Below are 11,699 nucleotides of genomic sequence, written 5' to 3' on the forward strand. Positions count from 1 at the left end.
GCACACAGCCCTGGGGGGAGCCAGTGGAGGTGGAACGGAGACCGGAAAGAGAGTTGTTGACCCGAACTTTCTGAGTCCTGTTGGTCAAAAAGTCCAATATCCACAGGATTAGCTGCAGAGGTGGGACCAAGTCATTGTTTTGCAAGTCTCAAGTAAGTCTCAAGTCTTTATCCTCAAGTCTCAAGTCAAGTCTCAAGTAATGTCAGGCAAGTCAGAGTCGAGTCTCAAGTCACTGGTGTAAAAGTCCGAGTCAAGTCACAAGTCTGAAACTTTGAATTTCAAGTCCTTTCGAGTCATTCAAAAAAACGAAAAAAAGCATGTTGCAGTTATATGCTAAATGTAAATATTAGACCATGTAATTTTTAAATCTGTGTTTTTCTCAACACATGACAAAATAGTGAACTTAGAAAATATACACAAATTGTGAAATTGCACCTCTTTAAAATGCAGCTCAATTAAACCTAGCTCCAAGAATAATTTTCACGGACAGTTCTGAGATAAGCTGCATGTTATTCTTGGATGCGCTTGTAGGACCGGCTTTAAAATCGCATGACAAAAATATCATACACATTAAAAAAAACTGCATCACCAACGTAGCCTGGAAAACATTTGCTAGTTAGATGAAGTCAGCTATCTCATCGTAGCATATTTATATGCATATTTATAATCATACGGTTCTTGGAGTGAGTGCATACACTCATGAAGTTTAGTAACTTCAGGTCACTGCAACAAGCCCAGGTACAGTTTACCGACGGATGGGTGCAGGACCTTGAAATGCACCGTGTAGAACGAAAGACCATCGTACGTATCATAAGTTTACCAGTCTCACAAACTGTCGTCATAAATACACATTCCTTAACCGTTTATTAATAGGACCTTTGAGCTCAACGATAATTAATTAGTAGTGGAAATAATTTCTGGTAGCATCACAGAAATGTAGCAGTGACAATAATACTGTATGCTGTAATCGTACTGGGCAATTAGTGATACAAAACAACTGTTTTATCCTGTGAATAAAAGTATGTTTTTGTCAATGTACCATAATAACAGAAGCGAAACGCAATATTGTCAGGACAATTCACTATTTATGCACAATAAATAAAGGAGCATAGCGCGACAATTTCTGTTCAGCGCCAGACTTGCTTGTAACCTATATCACCAATTATGTTATGAAAATGACGTATTAACTACTAAAAAACACTGACCTTTGTGTAAATGCTTGGAGCAGACTAACCTGTGAGCTGGAGTGTTCTGGGACGTTATATTTGGTCTTTGAATGGCTGCGATCCAGGCCATCCGTCGCGTCTTTGTTACTTCGGAAACATGGCTCGAACAATTTCTCTTCAACGACGTAATCCGATAACAACCGATCTCTTTACCCGTCGGCTTCCCGTGGCTGTCATGCGACCGGCTATTGCAGTTAATAATACAACAGCTTCTTGACATTTTTGTGTTTCTTTTTATCGCTGTATAACTGATTTCAATTGAAAGTCTGTGTGCGCTAGTACCTCTTGCCACGAGTTCCCAGAATCCTTTGCGGTTCTACCCGTGAATGACGTCACATTTTCAATCTCTATATAATATGCGTGTTAAATTTTATATTTGGGGTAAAATATCAAGTCTTTTCAAGTAAACAGGTTCAAGTCCAATTCAAGTCCCAAGTCATTGGTGTAAAAGTCCAAGTCAAGTCACAAGTCTTAGAACATTTTTTCAAGTCAAGTCTAAAGTCATAAAATTAATGACTCGAGTCTGACTCGAGTCCAAGTCATGTGACTCGAGTCCACACCTCTGATTAGCTGATCATCCAGGTGAAATCAGGAGGAAAGTTTAGTGGCCAGGATATGAGGCTGCAGAGTGTTGAACACTGATGAGAAATCAGCAAACAGAAGTCTGGCGGACGAGTCAGGGAGCTCCTCTGTGTTTGAGGGATGTCAAACTCATTTTACATGGTGTGGGACATAAGTGGGCCAGACCCTTTAATCCTGGAGATATTTTATTATATGGCAAAAGAAGTGTTAAAGAATTTCAAGAACCTTTTTGAACAATCGCATACACTTGCACACCTTCGTACATCAAGTTTCTTTTTGGACAATGCTAAGTACACTGAAATACAGGATAAGTATGTTACAGTTTAAACTGAAATGATAAGTCATTCGATACTGGAAGAACATGTAAGCGCCACACAGAAGTGAACCTGCTGTGAACCACCATGCCACCCTTTATCACTATTTAATAATAATTAAATATTTTGATGTTGTTGTTGTTTTTTTGTTGGGGGGGGGGGGGGGATGTTAGTAATGTAAAAGATCGAAAATCTTGATGAGATTACAAAGAAAATGCTTAAATGAATTCTGAATAAGAGGCTCCATGACTGTATAAAGACAAGGACAACTGGTGCACTCTGGTGGCTCGGCTAACAGAACGGCAAGAACTAAAAGTTTAAAAAGAGAGAGAGAGAGAGAGAGAGATGTATAAACATTACATAGAGTAGTAAATTCAATCCGGTTGTTCAGTCTGACGTCACTAGCCATGTCTGGACCTAAACTCCGCTGCAGGTCCATATATCAAACGATCACTATGGCATTACTGAGAGTTGAAAAACTGTCTAAAGTCTTTCATCTTTAATAAAATGATCAGTGTTCTGCTCTACCAGGTGTAACAATTGAGTTTAACATCCAGGCATCCATGAAAACGGAATTTATGACATTTAACGGAGTTAGAAGTTAGCAGATAGTTAGCTCGCTAGCTTCTATCTAAATACAATATAGCATGTCCTGACTGCGGGGTTTTGGAAACAAATGAAAACGTACAGCTCTGCTAGCACTTCCAACATAAATGAAGACAGAAAACTAAACAGCAGTGACGTTTGTAGGGTTACTGAAGTTTGGCTAGCTGGTATATAATGATGTGCTACGTGACCGCTAGCGACACAGCTATGTTAGCATAATATAAACAAGCAAACTTTTTTTCCACTCGATAAAAGTTAACGTGAGTGTTCTCGGTGGTCACTGATAGGGTTGCCAACCGTCCCTTAAAAAACGGAATCGTCCCGTATTTAGAAACAAAAGTACACGTCCCGTATTGAGCTAATAAGGGACGCACTTTGTCCCGTAATACAGTGAGAATCAAAAGTAGTCTATAACTTTTAATGGAATTAACACTTTGTTTGAAAACATAATTCCCAGCCCCTCTCCTGCTTTGTGACCAATGAGCTGACAGCACACTTATGACAATTCGAGTATGACAAGTCAGATTACCGCTTATCTCATTGGTTGAGGAAAGGTCGCTTACGGAGAAAATACCGGAAGACAACCGATGACCACAACAACAAGCATGGCCAACAGGGAAACAAACGCCGACACTGCGGTGCAAGTCTCGGACGGCACACTGTGCGTCCATAAAATGAAGGTTATAACAGAAAATCTGTCGCTCGCTCTCTCTGTCTTTCACTCACACAGACACACCACCACATCAACTTTGCTAAATTGCTAATGAAAAACATTGATCAGGCAGCTGTGATTGAGCAGCAATGTAAATCCAACTATTTTCACGGTTGTTGTGGTCGTGATAATTTTGTGATGCCACATGGAAAAGGCTCGGATGAGCTTTCCAAAGTTCTACAAGTTGTGCCTCCATCACACGCTGCACAGCTGTGCTGCAACGTCTTTTTCACCGACGTTTACTGTTTGCGCGTGAGCAGCTGCGGTGACACCCTCACGAGCGATTGATGATCGGGAGCTGGTCGTGAGGTGTTAATCGCTTCTCGTTACCCCACGTATACTACACGACGCACGATGAAGGCCAAAATCGGGCTGATCACCAAATCGGTCGCACGACTCAAAAATCGGCTCAAAATGGGCCAAAAAGTCGCACAGTGTGAGCCCAGCATTAGAGCAGCAATGTTTGTTCGCTCAGAGAAAGAAAAAAAAAAGGCTGCAAAAGTACAGGGAGGAATGGGAAAAGGAAAACACCTGGCTGGAAAAGTGCACTATAAAGCGCACTGCACTGTGTGCTGGCGCACTTTTTCCATAGGCATGCTTCTATTGGTGGGCACATGAAGAACATGAGGGGCATGAAAGCTCGGGGAACCCTTTACCAATTTTTTGTCCGCCAGGCCATGGCAGAAGCAGATATGGTATGTAAACACTGGTTTGTTTTTTTTAAACCCTCTGGTTAAGGTTAATATGGGCATGTGCAGTGAATATCAGGGCTATGTGGCCAGAAGTGTAATAATATAATTTATTTTGTGTAATAAACAACTGCAAGGATAGATGATTACAACAAATAGATCACTAATACATAAAAGTAATACATAGATGAATAATGATGATGAGTTAAGATGCGTAATCATGGGAACAAGTGGGTTTACAAACAGGAGCAGCTGATTAGCTTTAGAAAAGCTGAAATAATACCTCAACTGAAGCCAATTGTGCTAAATGCACTATATGTGCACTGTTACAAGAATATTTTTCGTTCTATTGCTTTCTATTAATTTATATAATTTTAAGTTAAGCAGGACAGAGTTCTTTTAAAGAAAGATTTACTTATATTCTCAAAAGTTAAGCATGACAGGCTTCTGTTTAAGAAAGAGACCTGTTTTACTGTGTTAATGTTGTCATTGTGAGCTAAAAATAAATGGCTAAATGATCATTTGTTTCCCATATGGTCATATCACAAAGAATATGCATCTGCTTAAATCAAGTTCAAGTCAAATGGTTAAAAAATAATTTCACACACAAAAAAAGAGCTACCACACTGGGAAGGGTGAAGACAACTGGGTTGCCCGGCCCTGGCCACGAGGTGTCCCTTATTTATTTTTCAGGGAGTTGGCAACCCTAGGTCAGGAACAAATGTAATCGCATGGCAGGATGCTGTAAAAGGACCAAACTTCAGCCAGGAGAACAACTGAGATAGTTAGTCATTCATATATGCTGCATGGGCTGGGCTGTATCGTAAGGTTTTAAAAACTGAGCTTAAATAAATGATTAGTGGTAATAAAAGCCGAGGGAGGTCAACAGTGATCACTGACTGTTTTGGGAGCTTTTTGAGATTAAATAGAAGAAAATACATAACATTAAACATGTTAACAACACAAAAGTCATATTAAACGCAGACTACTTTAGGCCCGGAAGTAGGATTCGTCACGTCATCACTTAACAATCGGATAGCCAATGATAGACATCATGATGACCCCTCCCACTCGATTTGTTCTCCTGGTCATGTGAGGAGGTGGGGCTACAAAAGAGCCACGCCTGACACTAATTCACTGAATTGCTGTAAGGAAACGTTTTGTTTCCGAGGTGTCCTAAATGCAACGTGAGATCGGTAAAACGCCTTTGAATAAAAAGTAAAAATGGGGACACATGATGCAAAATAGCTCTCTGCCTGTTGTTTTCTAATGTGTGTTATTGGGTTGCAGTTTTAACGAAGCGAGAGAGCTGTATGGTGTGAACTAATCTCTATTTAACCGGTCGCGGAAGTAGGTGTAAGGGAATCCTTTTGCTTCTCGTGTTAATCTCGGGGATGACGTAACTGTGGCCTCAAGTCACGTGCAACGCCTGCAACGTGCTGCATATGCTGTTCCATGATGCTGCTGGAACAAAAAAAAAGGAAAGAAAAAGAACTCTGTGAACCCAACCTCTCCATCTAATAACAATACACTGAGAACGAGAACTGTGGAGGCTTCACTGTGCCAGAATAAATCACAGTATTTGATTAGAAAATTACTTATTATGATGAATTTAATATCATCAACTCAATTTATATACTATGATTGGTTTGTTGTTGTATCAAAAAATAGTTGCCTATATTCCTGATGTAAAAGATTTCACTGCACTTTACTTTTTGTAAATTACACCCCAAACAAGCCCGTTATCTGAAGCAGAGGAATAAATTGTTTGTTTCTTAACAATAGTAGTTGGCCGTGCCTCTCCAAAAGCTTCTGCGCTGTGTTCAGCTTTCTTGAGAATGAACATCAAAAGAATCTTTCAAGTCCTAATGAGCCTGTGGTATTTCCTTCATGCAATTATGGTCCAGTTACCACCAATTATATGCCAGAACAGAGTGTACACAGGAGATTAAAGTAGAGATACAAAAGTGGGAGAGCAGCAATCGGCCTTCCAGACAACCTTATGACAGCACAATTAAATAAACATGGTTCATATTCATTCCCATTTCGTTTTAGAGCTTTAGTCTAATACCCTCTGAAGTCCTTTGTGCTATACAACCCATAAGATTCTCATGATTTCAAAAAAGATTTATTTTAAGAACTAATGACTAATATACTATTATACTATAACTCTTATCAGTGACCAGGACAAGTCACTGATGCTGTTTAGCACAGACCTGAACCCCGTGATCCAGCTCATTGCAAAGACTCGATACAGATACAGATTTAGAAGCAGACACCAAGCTTTACACAAAGAGGAAACAAGACATCAAATCACAAATCGACCTCACCAGGATCTACTGCAAGGATATCAGGATGTCCTAAAGATATAGTAACTCTGGTGATTGTCAGAAAGCCTTCCTACAGTAGATGGCTACAAGTTCCTAGACCACAAGTCAGTGAAAATCACGATGGAGATACTGAGGATGTCAGCTAGATACAAACATCTCCTGAAGTGAGCTTAGTCAGCCTTACATATATGGCCTACCAGCCACAGGAGGACATAGATAAAACAGATATGAAGACATAATGCAAAGTCCAGCACCCTAAGACTATACATTGTTGCAATAAAAAAGAGATAGGGTAAGGTTTAGCAAGGGTGGGATCCACAATGGGGGATGAAATAAGGAGTTCATCAGAGGGATGACAGATGATGATGGGAAGGAATAAAAAAATATAGTGGAAAACCAAGTCTCTGGGATATATCACTGGGACGTAGTGGAAGTGGGTGACATAATTGTTTATATTAGCTCTAATAAATGAGACAAATGCCAGAACTAAATTTCTCGTGTTGCTAAGGCCGTTCTTAACCACAAGGGGACCCTGTGCAAAATTTAACTTAAGGGTTTCTTATCAGATCCTGTAACGAATGAATATCTCCACCTCTGTGAGACTCAATAGCTGAAGTGGGTGACATCAAGAAATCCTCCCAGTGGTTAGAAATGGGTAGCCTGGTGAGCAGCACGGAGGCTACATATCTGATCCATAGAGCAGACAAAACCCAAGCTTCAGGCCCTGCAAAGATGAGACAGTCCAGAACATAAGAGCAGCAGGGAAGTAGGAAACAAGCTAGGCAAAACTAAGTTTATGGCATAGTGCAGAGGAAGACCTATTTATGGATTTGAAATCCCAAAGGTACAAACCTCTAACTACTTTTAGAATTCTCTTCTTCTTCTTTTTCTTTTAGTGATCCCTTTGGGGTTGGCCACCGTGGATCATCTGCCTTGATCTTACCCTCTTCTGTCACACCAACCCTCTCCATGTCCTTTATCACTACATCCATGAATCTCTCTGTGGTCTATTTCTTTTCTTTCTGCTTGGCAGCCCCATATTTAACTTCCTGTGGCCAGTATATCAACTATTCCTCCTTTGCAACCAATATCACATGAGTGCTTTTTTACACACATATCAGAGCACCAAATATGCATTCATCAGGGTGTCTCAGCTGAAAATCGATATTTCCTAATAATGAAGTGGAAAACTGCAAGGGAAGCTCAGTATTAATTCTTTCTTTTCTTTTCTTTTCTTTTTGCAAATTTTGAGAGTTTAGCGAATTGGGAATTTCTTCTGAAAAGGGCTTTATCAATGGCCATCCCCAGGATTAATGAATGAATTTAAAATTTCCATCCAAAATTCACCATATGTAAGAATTGGAATTTACATACATTCAACCGATTTTCATCTGGTATTGAGAAACTGCCCTGCTGAGCTATCAGGATTCTATATTGACCTTAAAAAACAGATGGTTGCCAGACTTAAAGGTTTTGTGTTGTTAAGGCTATCCTCAGCCATTTGGGGACGGTGGCTGAGATTTAATCTGTAACTATCTGCACCTCTGGGAAACTGATATCATTCACTTATATCACTTTTATATCTTTGTGATATGCAAACTATCAAAGTACACATAAATTTGCACATATTAGGCTAAGCATCCCTATAATATTCTATTCTTTTGATTATTTTAATAAAATTTATTTCGGTTAAACAGTGTAACACAGAAATGTGCACAGTTGTGTTTAATGGCAGACAATTAATGTAGTTCACATACAGTTCATATATGCTACATTATACAGTTGATATAGCAGCATACCCTGCTTCTAAGCCACATTGTCACTTGTGTTGATGTTTAGATTAACACCTGTGCTGTTTTCTTTTTAAAAAAATAAATAAATAAAATAAAATAAAATAAAATAAAAGCTGAAAAACAGTTAAGCATTCAATTATGCTGATTCTTTTTGTTGTTCGCCATTAAAACAAAAGTCCACTAGATGGCGCAACATTCCCACTGAATTCAGTAGATCAGCGTGCAATTAAATTAATAGAGTTTAACGTTCAAAGACAAATCTCTAATCATTTATGATCGGTAATGGGTTTCAGGGTCAGTCACACAATGCATGCGAGCTTTCAAATGCAGGCCGAAGTCAGCTTTTTTTTTTTCTTTTTTCTTTCTAGTTATCGCAACCATGAAACTAGAACATGTATACTCTCCAGGAAAATCTGTAAAACGCGTTGTTGAAATCTCCCAATTCTTTTAATCTTTGGGCTTAAGGAAGGACAATACTCGGTGTATAAATGCTCAATCAACAATTCTTTTATTTCCATACAATTCAACACTTATGAGCATAAGCCATCATGATGGGGAGACATGCATGAAGAGGGTCACAGCAAATCTCAAAATGGTGACGGGTTACTCAGCTTCTTATAGCCTCTAGTGGCCCCCACCTAGTCGTAAAAGCCTAAACATTCACATTCTTTCTCTGTTACAGCGCCTAAGTTATGACCTCGGCTCCCTGTCTTTCTGCTCTCTGTAAAGGTGGGGGTATGGAATGTGGTCTGTCTCTTCTATTATCGGCACAAGGTCCTCTGCACACAACATTCTCTTCATGATTCAGCAGTATGAAATGTCAAGAAACAGTGTAACACATTCACAGCAGATCAAGGGTACAGGGTAATGCACACCTGTCTAACAAATCCAAAAATGGTCACATTCTTTTAACCCAAAAATATAATGGAAAATAAGCTACATACACAGCACACAATCTAGACTAAAGGATATTATATGACCTACAGCAGTTAACATAATTCAACTACTTTAACTACAGATATAAGATAACATATGATAACAGAATAATCTCACAGCGTCCTTCCTACATGTTTCAGCTCAATAGTTTCCTTTTTGGACAAAACAGTTTCTGAGTATTGGTTTGTTTTGGTTGCCTTGAGAAATCTGCAGTTTTTCTTTTCTTTCTTTGTTTGGTGCTATGAAACATTCAGTCTGTAATGAAAATCAGCTGGCCTCGATACTTCCGATCATTCGTCGGGGAATAAACGGATGAGAATGGAATTCTGCTGCATGCCAGATGTTAACTGATTGAAGAACTCAGTTCCAGAGAAATTTGACACTGACTTCAAAGACCATTTACGGGTTGTTGATCTTGATTTTAAGGATGTTTGAATATTATCGGATTGCATAACGGTAATTATAAGCAATTAAGATGAAAATTATTCTTCCGCGAAAGTACATTGTTGATTGAACACAATGTGAATTGTTGCTTGTATTCAGGAGACCTTTGCTTTTTTTCCCCAGGACTATTTAGTTATCAGTTCCAGGAAAGCTGAAACCCGTTGGGCTTGTCAGAGGGGAGGAGCAAAGGTCTGCTCATTATAGCAGACCTGAAACTTTCCTTCAGATGAATCTGTGCTGGTTAACTGAATCAGTCATGGAGCTGCTGCTGCCGATACTTCTTGGCTTTCTTGCTTGTCTGGTCGGAGGGCTGTACCTTCTCGGAGTGTTCAGACAGCGGCGACCAGGAGAACCCCCCCTCGATAAAGGGCTCATTCCTTGGTTGGGTCATGTCTTAGAGTTTCGCAGGAACACCTTGAAGTTCCTAGAGAGAATGAAGAAGAAGCACGGTGATATATTTACAGTACAGCTGGGAGGGTTTTATATTACATTTGTCCAGGACCCTTTTTCATTTGGGGGGTTCATTAAGGAGAGTCGGGACAAACTGGACTTTCAAAAGTTTGCAGTGCATCTGGTGCACAGAGTGTTTGGATACAAAGCTGTTGAAGGGGAGCACATTGTTCTCCACAATTCCAGCAACAAGCATCTGAAGGGGGAAGGTCTGCAAGAACTGACCCAATCTTTTATGAGTAATTTGCAGAACATGATGTTGCACAACATTGGATCAGCTGCAGAGGACAGGACCTGGAAAGAAGATGGACTGTTCAGGTACAGCTACAATGTTGTTTTCAGAGCTGGATATTTGGCCTTGTTTGGCAATGTGCCACCCAAGTCAGAACAAAGTGAGGAGAAAGCCAAAGAGAAAGACAGAGCTGAATCAGAAGCTTTGTTTCAGGAGTTTCGTAAATATGACCAGCTCTTCCCCAGACTGGCGTATGGGGTCCTCCCACCGATGGAAAAGTTGGCTGCAGAGAGGTTGAAGGCATACTTCTGGGATGTTCTGTCAATACTGAAAATGAAAACCAAGGACAATATCAGTGGCTGGGTGTGGGACATACAGCAGGGTAAAGAGGAGATGGGCATCGATATGTCAATGATAAACAGATACATGTTTGTGCTTCTTTGGGCCTCTCAGGGCAACACAGGGCCTTCTTCATTCTGGCTGCTGCTCTTCCTCATGAAACACCCAGAAGCCATGAAAGCAGTGAAGGAAGAAGTGGATAAAGTTCTGAAAGAATCTGGACAGGAGGTCCGGCCTGGTGGTCCTATGGTCAACCTGACCCGTGAAATGCTGTTGAAAACACCGATCCTGGACAGTGCTGTCGAAGAGAACCTCCGACTCACTGCTGCACCCCTCCTCACCAGGGCAGTGATAAAGGACATGACCTTCAAGATGGCTGATGGGCAAGAATATTTACTTCGCAAGGGTGACAGAATTGCAATCTTTCCCTTCAGTTCTGTCCACCATGACCCAGAGATCCATCCTGAGCCGCATTCATTCAAATATGACCGGTTCCTGAATCCAGACGGGACCAAGAAAACTGATTTTTACAAAGCAGGAAAGAAGGTAAAATATTACACCATGCCCTGGGGATCTGGGGTCTCCATGTGCCCTGGCCGTTTCTTTGCCACCAATGAGCTGAAACAGTTTGTTTTCCTCATGTTGGTCTATTTTGAGTTTGAGCTGAAGAATCCGGATGCGAAGATACCTGAAATTGACCTCAGTCGATACGGATTTGGAACGATGCAACCTGTCAGAGATGTCCAGTTCAGATTCAGACTCAGATATTAAGCCAATCAGATGAAAATGAAACTGTGCTTTTCTTTTTCTTTGGATCAAGATGGTTTGATGAGCACATTATAGAAACTATGGAAGCAGATTTAAATCTAAAATTTTTGACATGTTGGTCAACTGTAACGATTCCATATGCAATTGCACTGATATTCTAGACATGTATATGTATATTGAACACATTCTGATCATAACTCTTCATATGTAATTTGCAGATCAGCAATCAGATTAAACACATTAGAAATGGTATTGATGGGAATTTTTTAAGATAACAA

The 11,699-nt window shown here is 40.1% G+C and overlaps 1 protein-coding gene across 1 annotated transcript; it reads left to right on the plus strand.

The window, feature by feature from the left end:
* Window positions 1-9,504: 9,504 nt before the first annotated feature.
* On the plus strand, window positions 9,505-11,673 carry LOC145421682 (5-beta-cholestane-3-alpha,7-alpha-diol 12-alpha-hydroxylase-like). Its single transcript, XM_080292253.1, has 2 exons — window positions 9,505-9,644; window positions 9,756-11,673. Exon 2 carries the CDS (start codon window positions 9,859-9,861, stop codon window positions 11,422-11,424), a length of 1,566 nt encoding a protein of 521 aa, XP_080148379.1. The 5' UTR covers window positions 9,505-9,644; window positions 9,756-9,858; the 3' UTR covers window positions 11,425-11,673.
* The last annotated feature ends 26 nt before the right edge of the window (window positions 11,674-11,699 follow it).

This window comes from Astatotilapia calliptera, chromosome 18, assembly GCF_964374335.1.
Source record: "Astatotilapia calliptera chromosome 18, fAstCal68.1, whole genome shotgun sequence".
NCBI classification, from domain to species: domain Eukaryota; kingdom Metazoa; phylum Chordata; class Actinopteri; order Cichliformes; family Cichlidae; genus Astatotilapia; species Astatotilapia calliptera.